Below are 20,863 nucleotides of genomic sequence, written 5' to 3' on the forward strand. Positions count from 1 at the left end.
ACTAGCGTTAGCATAATGACTGGAAGTTTACAGGAACAGCTAGCACACACACACTACCTTTATCCTGGGTCTGTTTTAACAGGTTTGCTCTGTGTGTTAACCCCTTCAGAGCCAACGTACACAGAGGAACTGGAGGACGGGAAATCACTTCTCAGGAAGTGATGTAAGGAAAGCAGCCCCACCCTCTCAGCACTTAACTTCCTGTTTGTGTTCCAAATCAAAATTCCAAATCCTTTCCAAGCCCCTACCCGTGTGTCCCAATCCTGGTCCCGCGGACCCTTAAGGGGGGCACATTTTTTTTTTGCCCTCGCACTCACAAACCTGATTCAACCAAATGCTTGATGATAAGTTTATTAGTTGAATTAAGCTAAAAACAAAACATGTGCACCGCCTTGGGTCCCCGGACCAGGATTGGGAAGCCCTCACCGGAGTCAGTGTGTGTGGATAGGTGGAAGCAATATGGAGGAAATAGCACTTAGCCTGTCCAGAGATATAACTGTATATCTAATACCTATGGAATGTTTTGATTTGATTTACATAGGTGTTAGTAGGACGTGTCAAATATCCTTAGACTGGTGAGATACTTACACTATTGCAACTTTGCTTTTAAATATTCTTCTTATACACATTAATACATATCATATATTATTGTATACATTTGCTTGATCAATTAGACTTTGATAAATGACAATTATTGATGCCTTTCAAATTGATCAATTGTACTTTATTGGTTGCCTCTATTGGATGAGAAGTTGTGTGTGTGTGTGTGTGTGTGTGTGTGTGTGTGTGTATTTACCTGTACAATCATGACCATAAGAAGAATATCACATTCCAAATGGTTTGTGCCTTGTATGTTCTGCACTTAATACAATTATTTTGTTTGTTTTTTAACACTTTGAAACTTTTTAATTCTTAATTAGAAATGTATTTGATAAGACTGACAATTTGTATACAGCTCCAAACGTAGTTTTATGCAGTGAATTAACCAGTGTTGTAAAGATACTTTAAAGTACTACTGAAGTCGTTTTGGGGGTATTTGTACTTTACTATTTATATTTTTGACTACTTTTACTTTTTACTCCACTACATTCCTAAAGAAAATAATGTACTTTTTACTCCACTACATTCCTAAAGAAAATAATGTACTTTTTACTCCATTTCCCCTGACAACCAAAAGTACTCATTACATTTTGGATGATTAACAGGACAGGAAAATGGTCTAATTCACATCCCTGGTCATCCCTACTGTCATCCCTACTGCCATCCCTACTGTCATCCCTACTGCCTCTGATGTGGTGGACACACTAAACAGAGAACATCCCTGGTCATCCCTACTGCCTCTGATGTGGTGGACACACTAAACAGAGAACATCCCTGGTCATCCCTACTGCCTCTGATGTGGTGGACTCACTAAACAGAGAACATCCCTGGTCATCCCTACTGCCTCTGATGTGGTGGACACACTAAACAGAGAACATCCCTGGTCATCCCTACTGCCTCTGATGTGGTGGACACACTAAACAGAGAACATCCCTGGTCATCCCTACTGCCTGTAATGTGGTGGACACACTAAACAGAGAACATCCCTGGTCATCCCTACTGCCTTTGATGTGGTGGACACACTAAACAGAGAACATCCCTGGTCATCCCTACTGCCTCTAATGTGGTGGACACACTAAACAGAGAACATCCCTGGTCATCCCTACTGCCTCTAATGTGGTGGACACACTAAACAGAGAACATCCCTGGTCATCCCTACTGCCTGTAATGTGGTGGACACACTAAACAGAGAACATCCCTGGTCATCCCTACTGCCTCTAATGTGGTGGACACACTAAACAGAGAACATCCCTGGTCGACCCTACTGCCTCTAATGTGGTGGACACACTAAACAGAGAACATCCCTGGTCGACCCTACTGCCTCTAATGTGGTGGACACACTAAACAGAGAACATCCCTGGTCGACCCTACTGCCTCTAATGTGGTGGACACACTAAACAGAACATCCCTGGTCATCCCTACTGCCTCTGATGTGGTGAACACACTAAACAGAGAACATCCCTGGTCATCCCTACTGCCTCATGTGATGGACTCACTAAACAGAGAACATCCCTGGTCATCCCTACTGTCATCCCTACTGCCTCTAATGTGGTCGACACACTAAACAGAACATCCCTGGTCATCCCTACTGCCTCTGATGTGGTGGACACACTAAACAGAGAACATCCCTGGTCATCCCTACTGCCTCTAATGTGGTGGACACACTAAACAGAGAACATCCCTGGTCGACTGAAAACCCCCTCAAAAACTTCCCCCTAAAGCCAACACATCTGCCACGGTGGCCCTCAACACGGGTGCATAAAATGGATTTGTATTACATGTAACCCTGTCAATCAATACCCATAGTCCAGTGGAGGCTGCTGAGGGGAGGATCATAATGATAATGGAACAGAGCAAATGGAATGGCATCAAACCATGTATTTTATGGATTGGATACCATTCCATCGATTCAGCTCCAGCCATTACCACGAGCCCGTCCTCCCGAATTAAGGTGCCACCAACCTCCTGTGGCATAGTATACGTTGGTAACTTCCTGTTTAGTTTCAAGATATTTTCTGACCTTTTTTTCTGTGGGTTTCTTAGATTTTTAATGTAGAATCTGTCCAATCGAACCGGACGCTCCTTCAGGTGTCGTAAGTGCAGTTGAACCATTTGTTATTCATTGGTCCTTATCACAACAAGACTATTGATTAAGAGTCCAAAGGTGATAAGAGTATGGAAGACACATATCCACTGTCCCCTCCCATCAGTCCAGCCAGGCAATTCATAAACTTGATCTCCACTTGGAGAAAAAGCACCAAGACATTATTTCCCTGTGCTTCTAGCCCAGACATTTGGTTTGCAACAGTGGGGGGGTTTGCAACAGTGGGGGGTTTGCAACAGTGGGGGTTTGCAACAGTGGGGGTTTGTAACAGTGGGGGTTTGCAACAGTGGGGGTTTGCAACAGTGGGGGTTTGCAACAGTGGGGGTTTGCAACAGTGGGGGTTTGCAACAGTGGGTGTTTGCAACAGTGGGGGTTTGCAACAGTGGGGGTTTGCAACAGTGGGGGTTTGCAACAGTGGGGGTTTGCAACAGTGGGGGTTTGCATAAACCTTGCTGTCTGCCCCTCCGACCTCGGCAACTGTTGTGACTTCTGGCTATGGATATTCAAGATGATTTGATCTAATTGAACTCATGTGGTAGTCCTATCCAAATGAATCTAAGAGGGGCCACATTAAGGGATTTAATAGAGACTGAATGAACTCGATCAGTAGTTATCATTAACCGGTATACCATCTAATCCTCTCTCAACAACAGTGTTAATCAACAGTCAATTGATTATGTTCTCATTCTGAACGGTTGTCGAGCTCTAAAACGTCCAAGAACCCAATGTCTTGCAAATTAACTCAATGCCACAAATAATTAATTCAAGATTTTATTTACTAGACTAAATAAGTTGTAAAATGCAATAGTTAACAGATACGATCTAGAGGCAGGGTATACAAGATACAGAGCACAGTTGTCTAGGGAATCATCTCCACAGGTCAATTCACTTCCGTACCCAACTCAGCAAATACAACAGCACATACATTCACAAGACTTTTGAGGACGAGATGGTCTTATCAAATGAGAGGGAAATATGAGAGGCTCCACCAACACATGCTTTCACAACCGTGAAATGCTCGTTTTGTCACCCAGAAATCGCCAGTGGGACCAGGCTATCAGACCACAGATGAATGTGGACAATGCAGAGACTGTATGGATCATGGGTTGGTAAATTAGACCTGCCGTCTTACACACAACGCCACTTTCATGGAACAGGAATAATGCAACGGGGAAATTCATTGTACGTCGATGTTGCCTCTCAGTGGGATTCCGTCAGGATGAGATAAGTGCTCGGAGGATGGTGGTCTCTCTTTCTCGTGGAGCTGAGGCCAGGGGGCTGGAAATGGCTCGCTGCCAAAGGAGTGATACCTCACATCTTCCTCTCTTGGTTCTTTTACTGAACAAAAATATAAATAGTGGGGCTTTTCGTCACAACAATATCAAGTGGAAGTGTTGCAAATAAGGGACAAGGTGATTCTCTTTCAGACTTCAGAGGAACAACGAATGCTTGGTAGCTTTTACAAAACAGAGGGGTGTTTGAAATGGCATCCTATTTCCTGTATAGTGCACTACATTTTTGTTCTGAAAAGAGAGGAAGAGAAACAGTAACACGGGGAGGGGGGAACAGTAACACAGGGAGGGGAACAGTAACACGGGGAGGGGGGGAACAGTAACACGGGGGGAGGGGGAACAGTAACACGGGGGGGGAGGGGGAACAGTAACACGGGGAGGGGGAACAGTAACACTGGGAGAGGAACAGTAACACGGGGAGGGGGGAACAGTAACACGGGGAGGGGGAACAGTAACACTGGGAGGGGGAACAGTAACACGGGGAGGGGGGAACAGTAACACGGGGAGGGGGAACAGTAACACGGGGAGGGGGAACAGTAACACGGGGAGGGGACCAGTAACACGGGGAGGGGGAACAGTAACACTGGGAGGGGGAACAGTAACACGGGGAAGGGGGAAGGGGGGGGGAACAGTAACAAGGGGAGGGGACCAGTAACACGGGGGGGGGGGAGGGGGAACAGTAACACGGGGAGGGGGAACAGTAACACGGGGGGGGGGGGGGGAACAGTAAAACGGGGAGGGGGAACAGTAACACGGGGAGGGGGGAGGGGGAACAGTAACACGGGGAGGGGGAACAGTAACACGGGGAGGGGGAACAGTAACACGGGGAGGGGGACAGTAACACGGGGAGGGGGAACAGTAACACGGGGAGGGGGGGGAACAGTAACACGGGGAGGGGGAACAGTAACACGGGGGGGGGAAACAGTAACACGGGGGAGGGGGAACAGTAACACGGGGAGGGGGAACAGTAACACGGGGAGGGGGAAACAGTAACACGGGGAGGGGGAACAGTAACACGGGGGGGGGGGGAACAGTAACACGGGGGGGGGTAACACGGGGGGGGGAACAGTAACACGGGGAGGGGGAACAGTAACACGGGAGGGGAACAGGGGGAACAGTAACACGGGGAGGGGGGAACAGTAACACGGGGAGGGGGGAACAGTAACACGGGGAGGGGGGTAACACGGGGAGGGGGAACAGTAACACGGGGAGGGGAACAGTAACACGGGGAGGGGAACAGTAACACGGGGGGGGGGGACAGTAACACGGGGAGGGGGAACAGTAACACGGGGAGGGGGAACAGTAACACGGGGAGGGGGAGTAACACGGGGGAACAGTAACACGGGGGGAGTAACACGGGGGGGGAACAGTAACACGGGGAGGGGGGAACAGTAACACGGGGAGGGGGGGGACGGGGGGGGAACAGTAACACGGGGGGGGGAACAGTAACACTGGGAGGGGGGAACAGTAACACGGGGAGGGGGGAACAGTAACACGGGGAGGGGGGGAACAGTAACACGGGGAGGGGGGAACAGTAACACGGGGAGGGGGGAACAGTAACACGGGGAGGGGGGAACAGTAACACGGGGGGGGGGGAACAGTAACACGGGGAGGGGGGAACAGTAACACGGGGAGGGGGAACAGTAACACGGGGGAGGGGGAACAGTAACACGGGGAGGGGGGAGGGGGAACAGTAACACGGGGGGGGGGGGAACAGTAACACGGGGAGGGGGAACAGTAACACGGGGAGGGGGGAACAGTAACACGGGGAGGGGAACAGTAACACGGGGAGGGGGGGGAACAGTAACACGGGGAACAGGGAGGGGGGAACAGTAACACGGGGAGGGGGAACAGTAACACGGGGGGAGGGGGGGAACAGTAACACGGGGGAGGGGGGGGGGAACAGTAACACGGGGGGGGGAACAGTAACACGGGGAGGGGGAACAGTAACACGGGGAGGGGGGAACAGTAACACGGGGGGGGGACAGTAACACGGGGGGAACAGTAACACGGGGAGGGGGAACAGTAACACGGGGAGGGGGAACAGTAACACGGGGAGGGGGGAACAGTAACACGGGGGGGGGGGAACAGTAACACTGGGAGGGGGAACAGTAACACGGGGAGGGGGAACAGTAACACGGGGGGGGGAACAGTAACACAGGGGGGGGGGTAACGCGGGGGGGAACAGTAACACGGGGAGGGGGGAACAGTAACACGGGGAGGGGGGAACAGTAACACGGGGAGGAGGGAACAGTAACGCGGGGAGGAGGGAATAGTAACGCGGGGAGGGGGGAACAGTAACATGGAGAGGGGAAACAACACTACTTTTGATCAGAGCTGTAGGTTTATTTGGTCATTAAGTAGTGCACTATATTAGGGAATAGGGAACGCAGTAGGTGTATGTATGAACAAAGTCCAGTTCCCCTCGTCAAAACACCTGAGAACCCTCTCACCTATGTGGCTGCTGTACTGCTTTAAGGACCCACTTCCCACTTCTCTCCACTTCCTACATTCAGAACACTGGGGCTGTGTGCCAAATGGCACCCTATTCAGTGCTCTACTTTTGACCAGAATCCTATGGTCCCTAGTGCACAATTTAGAGAATAGGGTGCCATTTGGGGCGTAGCCCCCGAGGTTCCTTTCACCTGGTTTGCTGCTCACACTTGTGCCTCTTCAGGGACCCACTCTGACTGTAGCTCCTACAGCACTCTGTGCATTTGTACGGCTTCTCTCCTGTGTGGACAACCATGTGCACTTTACGAGACGCCGAAGTGATGAAGCACTTGTCACACTCGGCGCATTTGTATGGTTTCTCCCCTGTGTGTCTCCTCATGTGCTGCGCTAGATGCCCACTCTGACTGTATCTCCTACAGCACTCTGTGCATTTGTACGGCTTCTCTCCTGTATGGACAACCATGTGCACTTTACGAGACGCCGAAGTGATGAAGCACTTGTCACACTCTGAGCATTTGTATGGTTTCTCCCCTGTGTGTTTCATTGTAACGTGGTCTTTCAGTTGGTACCCCTCGTTGAACTGCTTCCCACAGTCCTGGCAAGAGAACAGCGTTTTCCTGCTGTGCTGTCGCCGGTGGATCATAAGGGTGTGCGGCCGGGCAAAGGTCATGGGACACTCTGGGCAGGACAGCGGGCGCTCGCCGGTGTGGCTCAGCCGGTGATACTTCAGACTAATGTAACGGACAAAACTCTGGCCGCACTCCGGGCACAAGTACGGTTTATTCCCGCTGTGGGCCGTCATGTGGCTCTTCAGGTGGTCGGAGATTTTGAAGCTTTGGCCGCACTGGGGGCAGACGTAGGGCCGTGCGTCGCTGTGGAACCGCATGTGCCGGGTCAGGTTGGATTTGAACGTGAAGGTCCTGCCGCATTGGAGGCAGGCGAAGGGGCGCTCCACCTCATGGATTGGTCGGTGCTCGTCTAGACTGCCTTTCCGGGAGAAGGTTTTATGACACACCTCACAGGAGTGCGGCCGGTACTGTGAGTGGCTCCGGGAATGAAACTTAAACTGAATTTTGGAGAAGAACTTCTGGCCGCAGTCTGGACACGGGAACCTGGGGACCTTCTGGTTGTGAGGCCAACATTCCAGGTCAGAACGCAACGCAGCCGGATTGAATGGCTGAACGGTAGACGACTGCAGCCGCCTCCCTCCATCCTGGTGGTACAGGGGGGCATCCTTCATCTTCATACCCAGGTGATGTGCATCTGTCCTGGGGTCGCTCTCTGTAGGTCCCCTGGTGTTACCCATCTCTGGGTCGTAGCTCTCTGTCTTCACAGAGTTCAACCAGTGTTCATCACTTCTTGTACCGATAGGCAGCTCGTCCATCTCTTGTTTCACCTGGTTTAGAATAAAAGAGCTTTATTTTCCAAGAGGAAACTTAAGTGATAGTAAGATACGTTAAGATATCTAGTAAATATATACAGTGCACTCTGAAAGTATTCAGACCCCTTGACTTTTTCCTCAATCTTACATTAGCCTCGTTCTAAAATTGATTAAATACACCCCTCACCCCTCAATCTATAAACAATACCCAATAATGACAAAGCAAAAACTGTTTTAAAAAAATAAAAATGTTTTTAAATGTATTAAAAAGTAAAAAACGATCACATTTACGTAAGTATTCAGATCCTTTACTCAGTACTTTATTGAAGCACCTTTGGCAGTGATTAAAGCCTTGAGTCTTCTTGGGTATGACGCTACAAGCTTGGCACACCTGTATTTGGGGAGTTTCTCCCCATTCTTCTCTGCAGATCCTCTCAAGCTCTGTCAGGTTGGATGGGGAGTGTTGCTTCTCTGCAGAACCTCTCAAGCTCTGTCAGGTTGGATGGGGAGTGTTGCTTCTCTGCAGATCCTCTCATGCTCTGTCAGGTTGGATGGGGAGTGTTGCTTCTCTGCAGAACCTCTCAAGCTCTGTCAGGTTGGATGGGGAGTGTTGCTTCTCTGCAGATCCTCTCCAGCTCTGTCAGGTTGGATGGGGAGTGTTGCTTCTCTGCAGAACCTCTCCAGCTCTGTCAGGTTGGATGGGGAGTGTTGCTTCTCTGCAGAACCTCTCAAGCTCTGTCAGGTTGGATGGGGAGTGTTGCTTCTCTGCAGATCCTCTCCAGCTCTGTCAGGTTGGATGGGGAGTGTTGCTTCTCTGCAGATCCTCTCCAGCTCTGTCAGGTTGGATGGGGAGTGTTGCTTCTCTGCAGATCCTCTCCAGCTCTGTCAGGTTGGATGGGGAGTGTTGCTTCTCTGCAGATCCTCTCCAGCTCTGTCAGGTTGGATGGGGAGTGTTGCTTCTCTGCAGATCCTCTCCAGCTCTGTCAGGTTGGATGGGGAGTGTTGCTTCTCTGCAGATCCTCTCCAGCTCTGTCAGGTTGGATGGGGAGTGTTGCTTCTCTGCAGATCCTCTCCAGCTCTGTCAGGTTGGATGGGGAGTGTTGCTTCTCTGCAGATCCTCTCCAGCTCTGTCAGGTTGGATGGGGAGAGTTGCTACACTGTTATTTTCAGGTCTCTCCAGAGATGTTCAATCGGGTTCAAGTCCGGGCTCTGGATGAGCCACTCAAGGTCATTCAGAAACTTGTCCCGAAGCCACTCCTGTGGTGTCTTGGCTGTGAGCTTCGGGTGGTTTTCCTGTTGGAAGGAGAACCTTCGCCCCAGTCTGAGGTCCTGAGTGCTCTGGAGCAGGTTTTCATCAAGGATCTCTCTGTACTTTGCTCTGTTCATCTTTGCCTCGATCCTGACTAGTTTCCCAGTCCCTGCCGTTGAAAAGCATCCCCACAGTATGATGCTGCCACCACCATGCTTCACAGTAGAGATGGTGCCAGATTCCCTCCAGACGTGACGCTTGGCATTCAGGCCAAAATAGTTTAATCTTGGTTTCATCAGACCAGAGAATCTTGTTTTTCATGGTCAGAGTCCTTTAGGTGCCTTTTGGCAAACTCCAAGCAGGCTGTCATGTGCCTTTTACTGAGGAGTGGCTTCCATCTGGCCTCTTTACCATAAAAGCCTGGTTCGTGGAGTGCTGCAGAGACGGACGAACCTTCCAGGAGGACAACCATCTCCACAGAGGAACTCTGGAGCTCTGTCCGAGCTCTGTCCGAGTGACCATCGGCTTCCTGGTCAGGACTCTTGGTGGTTCCAAACGTCTTTCATTTAAAAATGATGGAGGCAACTGTGTTCTTGGGGACCTTCAATGCTGCAGACATTTTTTGGTACCCTTCCCCAGATCTGTGCCTCGACACAATCCTGTCTCGGAGCTCTACGGACAATTCCTTCGACCTCATGGCTTGGTTTTATCTCTGACATACACTGTCAACTGTGGAAATCATGTCCAATCAATTGAATTTACCACAGATGGACTCCAATCAAGTTGTAGAAACATATCAAGGATGATCAAGGGAAACAGAATGGACCTGAGCACAATTTTGAGTCTCATAGCAAAGTGTCTGTATACTTTGTAAACATTTCTAACAACCTGTTTTGCTTTGTCATTATGGGGTATCGTGTGTAGATTGATAAACATTTCTAACAACCTGTTTTGCTTTGTCATTATGGGGTATCGTGTGTAGATTGATAAACCTTTCTAACAACCTGTTTTGCTTTGTCATTATGGGGTATCGTGTGTAGATTGATAAACATTTCTAACAACCTGTTTTGCTTTGTCATTATGGGGTATCGTGTGTAGATTGATAAACATTTCTAACAACCTGTTTTGCTTTGTCATTATGGGGTATCGTGTGTAGATTGATAAACATTTCTAACAACCTGTTTTGCTTTGTCATTATGGGGTATCGTGTGTAGATTGATAAACATTTCTAACAACCTGTTTTGCTTTGTCATTATGGGGTATCGTGATAAAAAAAATATATGTGGAAAAAGTAAAACAATGTGGAAAAAGTCGAGTACTTTCCGAATGAACTGAAGCTGCAAAATTCACACAGATACAACTGGTATAAAAGATCTCAATTACATTTTAATTTAAAAGCTACAAGTTTAAACCCACCTCTTGTTTTGCTGCGTCAGGCCTCAAGATGGAGCGGGAGAGTTTGAGAATGATCTTGGGTTTATTTTTGCTTCCCTTCGGGCAGTGCTGATGTCTAGACACTAGTGATACCTGGCTAGAAACACTTTTGTTGTCAGCAGAGTTGTGTCCATTTCCTGTGGATTGTTTCTTTCCTCTGCTGGTGGTGTTTTTCTTCTTCGTTGGTTTTCTGCCTGGTTTGTTGTTCTTCTTCGGGTTGTTCTGGTTAAGTCTGGGAGCACAGAGAGACAGTTGATCCTTTGTCAGTCTGTGGAGTCTTAAGATGGGTAAAGAAACAGCAGCGGACATTTTGAGTTGATTCAGGTTAACGCTATGCAGAGAATCTCCTTCCTCCATCTTGAGTTGATTCAGGTTAACGCTATGCAGAGAATCTCCTTCCTCCATCTTGAGTTGATTCAGGTTAACGCTGTGCAGAGAATCTCCTTCCTCCATCTTGAGTTGATTCAGGTTAACGCTGTGCAGAGAATCTCCTTCCTCCATCTTGAGTTGATTCAGGTTAACGCTGTGCAGAGAATCTCCTTCCTCCATCTTGAGTTGATTCAGGTTAACGCTGTGCAGAGAATCTCCTTCCTCCATCTTGAGTTGATTCAGGTTAACGCTATGCAGAGAATCTCCTTCCTCCATCTTGAGTTGATTCAGGTTAACGCTATGCAGAGAATCTCCTTCCTCCATCTTGAGTTGATTCAGGTTAACGCTATGCAGAGAATCTCCTTCCTCCATCTTGAGTTGATTCAGGTTAACGCTATGCAGAGAATCTCCTTCCTCCATCTTGAGTTGATTCAGGTTAACGCTGTGCAGAGAATCTCCTTCCTCCATCTTGAGTTGATTCAGGTTAACGCTATGCAGAGAATCTCCTTCCTCCATCTTGAGTTGATTCAGGTTAACGCTGTGCAGAGAATCTCCTTCCTCCATCTTGAGTTGATTCAGGTTAACGCTATGCAGAGAATCTCCTTCCTCCATCTTGAGTTGATTCAGGTTAACGCTATGCAGAGAATCTCCTTCCTCCATCTTGAGTTGATTCAGGTTAACGCTATGCAGAGAATCTCCTTCCTCCATCTTGAGTTGATTCAGGTTAACGCTATGCAGAGAATCTCCTTCCTCCATTTTAAGTTGATGTAGTTAACCTGGGCAGAGAAACTTGTTCTGTTAAACTAACAGCCTTCATATCAGTAAATGTTTCAAACTTCCAGGGTCTTATAGCTCTAGGCTGGTGCCATGTGGGTGATTGTGATGGCTTGTCTTCTCCTTATAAGACAGCTCTAGGCTGGTGCCATGTGGGTAACTGTGATGGCTTGTCTTCTCCTTATAAGACAGCTCTAGGCTGGTGCCATGTGGGTAACTGTGATGGCTTGTCTTCTCCTTATAAGACAGCTCTAGGCTGGTGCCATGTGGGTGATTGTGATGGCTTGTCTTCTCCTTATAAGACAGCTCTAGGCTGGTGCCATGTGGGTAACTGTGATGGCTTGTCTTCTCCTTATAAGACAGCTCTAGGCTGGTGCCATGTGGGTGATTGTGATGGCTTGTCTTCTCCTTATAAGACAGCTCTAGGCTGGTGCCATGTGGGTAACTGTGATGGCTTGTCTTCTCCTTATAAGACAGCTCTAGGCTGGTGCCATTTGGGTGACTGTGATGGCTTGTCTTCTCCTTATAAGACAGAGCTGGTCATCATCTGTAAGAAGTAATGGAAAGACATGTAAGAATAAAGAAGAATATCAACTAGACAAATTCAAATTGACAAAATCAGAATAAGGGAATCCAAGGCCTGTTCGCCCCGCTATTATCCAGAAGGTGAGGTCCATTCAGGTGCATCAAAGCTGGGACCGAAAGATTGAAAAACAGCTTCTATCTCATGGCCATCAGACTTTTAAATAGCTATCTCTAGCAGGCCTCTATCCAGTATCCTGCCCTGAACTTAAGTCGCTCTCAATAGCTGACTATCACCCAATTACTCATCCCTGCACCTTAGAGGCTGCTGCCCTATGTACATAGACATGGAACACTGGTCACTTCAATAATGTTTACATACTGTTTTACCCATTTCATAAGTACAGTATATTCTAGTCAAGTACATCTTATTCAACTATTGATGTACATACAGTGCCTTCAGAATGTATTCAGACCCCTTGAATTGTCCACCTTTTGTTACATTAAATTACTAAAAATTGAAAAAAAGAAATACTAAAATCCTCAGCCATCTACACACAATACCCAATAATGACAAAGCAAAAACAGGTTTTTAGAAATGTTTGCAAAAAAAAAAAAATTAATCACAAAAGTATTCAGACCCTTTGCTCTGAGACTCGAAATTGAGGATTGTGTCGAGGCACAGATCTGGGGAAGGGTACCAAAACATTTATGCAGCATTGAAGGTCCCCAACAACACAGTGGCCTCCATCATTTTTAAAATGGAAGACGTTTGAAACCACCAAGATTCTTCCTAGAGCTGGCCGCCTGGCCAAACTGATCAATCTGGGGAGGAGGGCCTTGGTCAGGGATGGTCACCTGACAGAGCTTTAGAGTTCCTCTGTGGAGATGGGAGAACCTTCCAGAAGGACAACCATCTCTACAGCAACAATAAATACAGGTGTGCCAAGCTAGTAGCATCATACCTTAGTCATTATGGGGTATTGTGTGTAGATTGAAAACGATGTAATCAATTTTAGAATAAGGCTGTAACCTAACAACATTTGTAAAACATCAAGGGGTCTAAATACTTTCCGAAGGCACTGTATATGGTAGAGACATAGAATTCAGACTATTGTTTTTCTGATGCAAATTCTCTATTGAACATTTTGTCATAAACATTGAATGAAATAATGTTTGAACGCTCTACAGTATCCTTCACTCCCACCTGCCGAACACTTGCCTTCACCGTCGTTAACAGAACTGCGGGAAAAGCCCAACAGGTGGGGGTGAATTGACTCTGGCTAGCTAGCTACTTTTGCCACCCCTGCCTCTTCTTATTTATCTGTGGAATATACATTCCTACCGTATGAGAAATGTTTGCTTGCCAAATGCTAGCCAGCTAGCTAATATATAGAATGAAACATGTTTGGCTACAGTTATGATAACCGTTTACAATCGCTTTAGCTTTGCTTTCTAGCTTGATGGTTAGCGCCAGAGGTTAGCTATAGTATTTAGCTACTGCCAACATGTTGTTGTGTAATTATCATATTTTGCCTAGTCCACTGCAGAATGCATGCTGGCATTTGAATACAACTTGGGAAAAGGGATTCCGGACACAATGTGGACACATTTAAATCTAAGTATAGACACATGCAGTGGTGTGTTTATGGTTGCCAAGGGAAACCAGCCTAAAAAATTGACCAAGAAAAACAAAAAAAATATTTTAGCTTTGTCTTTTCATAATTTTCCTTCTTCAATTTGCAAGAGGCTGAATGTATCTCACCCGAGAAAGCATCCGAGCAAGCGAAACAGTGCCCCCCTGTCCCTGTATGTGTAGGCCATCTATCTGATGCTGTCTGGTCAGAAACACTATGGCATTGATGCTGGCCGTAGCTGAATGCAAGGGATCTCTGTATGTGTAGGCCATCTATCTGATGCTGTCTGGTCAGAAAGACTATGACATTGATGCTGGCCGTAGCTGAATGCAAGGGATCTCTGTATGTGTAGGCCATCTATCTGATGCTGTCTGGTCAGAAAGACTATGACATTGATGCTAGCCGTAGCTGAATGCAAGGGCTGTCTGTATGTGTAGGCCATCTATCTGATGCTGTCTGGTCAGAAAGACTATGACATTGATGCTGGCCGTAGCTGAATGCAAGGGATCTCTGTATGTGTAGGCCATCTATCTGATGCTGTCTGGTCAGAAAGACTATGACATTGATGCTAGCCGTAGCTGAATGCAAGGGAAGCCAGCAAGCATTTGGCCTCCCGTGATAAAGAAAAAGTATAAAATAGTAGCCAATCAGCATTGAGCTAAACTGAGTGAGCTCAGCTGTGATTGGTCCTGGCACACCAAAAAAAGGGTCAAGGGATGCCAGTTTGGATTTTGCTTCACTCCTATAACATCAAGAGAAATAAGTAATTGACAGGAACAACATGAATTGTTGCATCTCGTTGTGTTGTTGTCCTTCGGTATTCTAGCTAGCTAGATAAAATTGGCCTTTTCCTAAATTAGACGTGGATGGAGATAGGGATTTGGACTTGTGGTTTTACTTAATTCTCCATACTGGCCAATGATTATAAGGATGGAAGTTCAATATGTAGCTAGATGTAGAAAGCTAATGTTAACTAGCTAACATTGCCCATGAAAGGAAGTTAGGATGATGAGCCAGCATTTTAGCCAGGTAGCACAGGACAACAACAAATGAAAGTGTTTACTGTATGACCGTCATAGACCGTTTCATCAACATGGAAAAAGAAGAGGAAGGCATTGTTCTCTAGAACTGGGGAGAGTCAACATGTTTTTTCTACTTGCATGATCGCACACACAAAGCAGAACCATGGACTGCCACATCATATTTAGCTTACGTTGATTGAACTAAATGGTTTTTCAATACCTTTTATTGTCACTGTCCTAGACTAATAAGCACACGTGATTTGATGATGTTGACCTGGTGCTGGAATAGTGGAGGCAGCTCCTGTTTTCTTTGCGACTTGCGGTAACTCTCCGTGGTTCTAAATTCAGTAGTTGTTTAGTAGTTTGAAAATGTGGGAGACATTCATTTGCTTGACCATGCTGTAGGTCAAGTAAGAGTTTGTTAGATGCAATATGCTTTGTGGACTTGTGATGAAACAAAGGTGTGGTTGAATATTCTGCCACTGTCTTCTTATTGAGGCAAGGCTTATGACCTAACAGGTTCTAGAGCAAACAATGCAATCATCACAACACATAGGTTGCAATACGTTTTTGTTGGGCTCGGAATCGTCCACCACAGTGGATGTGTCATAATGGCCATAAAAACACGGAAATGGTTACAAAGGTTTTTCCGCCATTAATTTCTCACATTCAAATGAATTGTGTGTTTGGTGTACGCTTACCTTGGCCTGACGTTTTGATAGCCTTGGAATTCTCTCTTGGACAAGGGGAGTTTTATCACTATATTCACCTCAATTTACTCCCCAAAATGTGCTATGCTAATTATTGATAAAAGTTATCTTGTCCGAGAGACCGTTGTTATCAAAATGTCACGCCAGGGTAAGCCTACACGAAACACTGACCTTATATCTAGTAGTTCTAAATTCCCAGATGGGAAAAATGAATTGTGAAAAAAACATTTCCAGGTTTTACGACTCATGAAGGAACAATGAGACAGATGTATAAATGTGAAGCATCTGCTTGGTGTTTCCACTCACTACCAAATACGGAATTACAATGAATATGAGGAAATCAGTCAATTTAAATCAATTCATTAGGCCCTAATCTATGGATTTCTCATGACTGGTAAAACAGATATGCATCCGTTGGTCACATTAGATTTTTTTTAAATGGGCCTCAGGATCTCGTCACAATATGTTTGTGCAATCAAATTGCCATCGATAAAATGCAATTGTGTTTGTTGTCCATAGCTTATGCCTGCACATACCATAACCCCATCGCCACCATGGGGCACTTTTCACCACGTTGACGTCAGCAAACCGTTCGCCCACTCAAACGCCATACATGTGGTCTGTGGTAGTGAGGCCGGTTGGACCTACTGCCAAATTCTCTGAAGTGAAGTTGGCGGTGGCTTTACGGTAAATAAATGAACATTAACTTATCTGGCAACAGCTCTGGTGGACATTCCTGCAGTCAGCATACCATTTGCACGTACCCTCAAAACTTGAGACATCTGTGGTGTTGTGTGACATAAGTGCATGTTTTCGAGTGGCCTTTTATTATCCCCAGCACAAGGTGCACCTGTGTAATGATCATAATCAGCTTGTTGATATGCCAGACCTGTCCAATGGATGGATTATATTGGCTAAGGAGAAATGCTCACTAACAGTGTTGGAAACAATAGTTCAGCAAATTAAACATGGGACCAACAGTTTAATGCGTTTATATTTTTGTTCATTGTATGAGCAGAACTGTCCGAGTCTATATTCAAGTAATACAAATAAATTACCATCGACCACGCCCATAAATTGGGGAAAACAAACATTCTTTCCCATTCACCACCATCTTCGTTGTCGATTTTACAACAATAACATAACATGTTTAATGTACATGGAACCAGATAAAAAATCCCGACCTGCGGATCGCAAACAAGGAAATAAAGCCTGTGTGCCTTCAGTCTATTCGCCATTGGAGAGTGGGAAATGCAGGGAGCAGGTGTCCAAGTACAGTAGGCAACACGTAGCTATGTGTGTGAAAAATATTTGATCACAGGTAATACATTTAACTTGTTTATTATAGTTCATTTGTAACTCCACTCGCTACTTGTAGCTGTATAGTCTATCTGTTGTTGGTCGTGGTTTGGTTATGTTCCGGTCGGAAGCTAGCTACAGTAGCTAGCTGCTAACGTTATTAGGTGAAAAGGGGCACGAGGGAAGCCCTAAATTATTATATTTTTCTAACTAGGCAAGTCAGTTAAGAACAAATGATTATTTACAATGACGGCCTACCCCAGGCTAAACCCGGACGACGCTGGGCCAATTGTGCGCCGCCCTATGGGACTCCCAATCACGGCCGGATGTGATTCAGCCTGGAGAGACAACAACTGCATTAACTGTCAAGTCTAGAAACGGACAGTCTACCTGCAGAGACGGAGGCAGCAATCTTCAGCGAGTATGAGTGATCCGGGTTGGTCCGACAAGCGAATACATTTATCTCTGAAAAATAATTACGATCCCTGTTTGTAATAAACACTGTTATCCATACACAGGGTTGCCAGGTCATGTGAAAAACCTGCGCAAAAGACCTGAACGAGGACAAAAAAAAAGTTCACATCAAGAGATGAGTTGTAATAAACAATTTTCCCATAACGTTATTAGCCTATTAACAAGGAACATAGACGTAACTACATGCTAAATGTGTTATGCGTGAAGCAACGCAGAGTGCCTGGATAAAACCTTATTGGACATATACTACAAACCTCCAGGGTGCCTTATTGCTATTATAAACTGGTTACCAACGTAAAAGTTGTCATACCCATATGGTATATGGTCTGATATACCACAGCGTTCAGCCAACCAGCATTCAGGGCTCGAACTCGGGTTATAATTGTAAATAAATCACTTTTGTGCATAACTATAGATCAATACACAGAGTTTGAGTGATGAAAAGTTGGACAATGTTCAGGGACGGAGGATCTACAAATCTGAGTGAGAAACACTTTGGATGGAGAAAATAAACCTGAATGTTTGGCTATTTTCTGTCAATTGTGCTGTTAGTATGAAGCCAGATGTTAAGATGACAAACCGTTATAAATTGACCATTTGTGAGATTGCCTTGTCACTTTAATAAGCAAAGGCTACAAACTAAAATCTGGGGTTATGATTGTAATTCAACGTTGCCATGGTTTGCTTAGATAGATGCAGGTAGCCTATAGCCCCTGATAGGCCTACATCTAATTTCAGATAGTCTACAGTAGACGAGGCAAAATGTAAACTGAACAATTTAGCGTATTGCTTAGTTCAAATTAATACTCATTTATTCTACATGAATAGTTTGGTGATTTGAGGTAAGAAGTGCTTGTGTTTCCCTGTAACCTGCTGGGATGGGCTACTGAGGATCGGTCTTAATTTCAATCATTGGATAAAATATTTGTATGTATATCAACTGAATGTTTGTCAACAGCCAGTGTTTATTTTTTAAGAGAAATGCCATGGCGACCGCGGTGCAACTTAGAAGTAGCCCAAAAACCCGCAACCAATACATTTTCACCTGTGACATCATTTTCAAAGTTGGCCAAATGTCAAAACTGCGAACATGGCAACCCTGAACAGACAGATCAAAGGAAGTTGTGACTGCTTCTGCTGCTATTCTTGGTCAAGATATCCACATTACCATTACTGCCACCTAGCGGAGTGGAGGAATTAGACATTTCGTTCCATTTAATAGATGTACAATACCAACCATTCTTATGGGTTTCGCCTATTCATCTGTGCGTGTACGATCTACAATCATTACCTCTACATAAACCTTAGAGAGACAGTATAAACTGAGTGTACGAAACATCAAGGACACCTTCCTAATATTGAGTTGAACCCCCACCAGCCACCACTTTTGCCCTCAGAACAGCCTCAATTCATTTGGGCACGAACTCCACAGAGACGCTGGTCCATGTTGACTCCACTGCTTCCTACTGCTGTGTCAAGTTGGCTGGATGTCCTTTGGGTGGTGGAACATTCTTGATACACACGGCAACTGTTGAGCGTGGAAGAACCCAGCAGTGTTGCAGTTCTTGACACAAACCGGTGCGCCTGGCACCTACTACCATACCCCATTCAAAAGCACTTAAATATGTTGTCTTGCCCGTTCACCCTCTGAATGGCACACACACACAACCCATGTCTCAAAGATCAAACATCCTTCTGTAACCTGTCTCCTCCCCTTCATCTTTAACCTGACTCCTCCCCTTCCTTTAACCTGTCTCCTCTCCTTCATCTTTAACCTGACTCCTCCCTTTCATCTTTAACCTGACTCCTCCCCTTCATCTTCAACCTGTCTCCTCTCCTTCATCTTTAACCTGTCTCCTCTCCTTCATCTTTAACCTGTCTCCTCTCCTTCATCTTTAACCTGTCTCCTCCCCTTCATCTTTAACCTGACTCCTCCCCTTCATCTTTAACCTGACTCCTCCCCTTCATCTTTAACCTGACTCCTCCCCATCATCTTTAACCTGACTCCTGTCCTTCATCTTTAACCTGACTCCTCCCCTTCATCTTTAACCTGTCTCCTCCCCTTCATCTTTAACCTGTCTCCTCTCCTTCATCTTTAACCTGTCTCCTCTCCTTCATCTTTAACCTGTCTCCTCCCCTTCATCTTTAACCTGTCTCCTCCCCTTCATCTTTAACCTGTCTCCTCCCCTTCATCTTTAACCTGACTCCTCCCCTTCATCTTTAACCTGACTCCTCCCCTTCATCTTTAACCTGTCTCCTCTCCTTCATCTTTAACCTGTCTCCTCTCCTTCATCTTTAACCTGTCTCTTCCCTTCATCTTTAACCTGTCTCCTCTCCTTCATCTTTAACCTGTCTCCTCTCCTTCATCTTTAACCTGACTCCTCCCCTTCATCTTTAACCTGACTCCTCCCCTTCATCTACACTGATTGAACTATTTAACAAGTGACATCAATAAGGGATCATAGCTTTCACCTGGTTAGTCTGTCATGGAAAGAGGTGTTCTTAATGTTTTGTACACTGTAGATCTTTTCATTTGTTAAATAATTAGTTTACATTAAAAAAATCTCAATTTATTTCATGATTTGTTACAGAATTTGACTCTACCCATACAAATGTTTAACAACAATGTATGATATAGAATGTTTTGACAATTATGTATCTCCTCTAATCTTTGACATATGACCTTCATTTAAACTGTCCATAAAATGACTCCTCCCCTTCATCTTTAAGACTCCTCCCCTTCATCTTTAACCTGACTCGAACCCTTCATCAAAGCCTGTAATTCAATCAGTCATAATGTATTGATTTTTCATCACCATCTTGTATCTTTTGCTCCATAAGTCATCAACCATCAATCTTTAACCAGCTCCTCCCCTTCATCTTTAACCATCACCCTTGATCTTTAACCTGACCCTTCCTTCATCTTTAACCTGTGTGTCTCCTTCATCTTTAAGACATCATATCTGCCCCTTCAGGTACTGACTCCTCTCCTTCATCTTTAACTGTTGTCCTCTCAGTCATCTTTCCACCTGTCTCCTCTACTTCATCTTTAACCTGCTGGTCCCTTCATCTTTAACCTGACTCTCCCCTTCATCTTTAACCTGCTCCTCTCCCTTCATCTTTAACCTGTCTCCTCCCCTTCATCTTTAACCTGTCTCCTCTACTTCATCTTTAACCTGACTCCTCCCCATCATCTTTAACCTGGACTCCTGTCCTTCATCTTTAGCTGGTCTCCCCATCTTTAACACTCCTCCACCATCTTTGGTGACTCTTCCCCTTCATCTTTAACCTGACTCCTCTCCTTCTCTTTAACCTGAGGGTATCCTTCATCTTTAACCTGTCTCCTGACTTCATCTTTAACCTGACTCCCCTGATCACCCCCATCATCAGGACTCCTCCCCTTCATCTTTGAGATCTTTCCTGGACGGCTTCCCCTTCATCTTTAACCTGACTGTGGTCCTTCATCTTTAAGGCTCCTTCATCCATCTTTAACCTGACTCCTCTCCTTCATCTTTGTGTCTCAACGTGGCGGGAGGCCATCT

General features: G+C 45.7%; 1 protein-coding gene across 16 annotated transcripts; it reads right to left on the reverse strand.

Annotated features, from left to right (window-relative positions):
* Positions 1–6,179: 6,179 nt before the first annotated feature.
* LOC127932616 (zinc finger protein 37 homolog) lies at positions 6,180–19,914 on the reverse strand. Of its 16 annotated transcripts, none has more exons than XM_052528711.1 (5): positions 19,646–19,914; positions 19,347–19,421; positions 17,238–19,196; positions 10,497–12,204; positions 6,180–7,846 (listed from the first exon to the last, which is right to left on the reverse strand). In XM_052528711.1, exons 4-5 carry the CDS (start codon positions 11,637–11,639, stop codon positions 6,638–6,640), a joined length of 2,352 nt encoding a protein of 783 aa, XP_052384671.1. In that variant the 5' UTR covers positions 11,640–12,204; positions 17,238–19,196; positions 19,347–19,421; positions 19,646–19,914; the 3' UTR covers positions 6,180–6,637. The 16 variants fall into 16 exon arrangements, with proteins under 16 accessions (XP_052384671.1, XP_052384670.1, XP_052384666.1 ...); XM_052528710.1 differs by having other exon boundaries at positions 17,238–19,221; XM_052528706.1 differs by having other exon boundaries at positions 17,238–19,296.
* Positions 19,915–20,863: the final 949 nt, after the last annotated feature.

The sequence above is a fragment of the Oncorhynchus keta genome, chromosome 10 (assembly GCF_023373465.1).
Source record: "Oncorhynchus keta strain PuntledgeMale-10-30-2019 chromosome 10, Oket_V2, whole genome shotgun sequence".
NCBI classification, from domain to species: domain Eukaryota; kingdom Metazoa; phylum Chordata; class Actinopteri; order Salmoniformes; family Salmonidae; genus Oncorhynchus; species Oncorhynchus keta.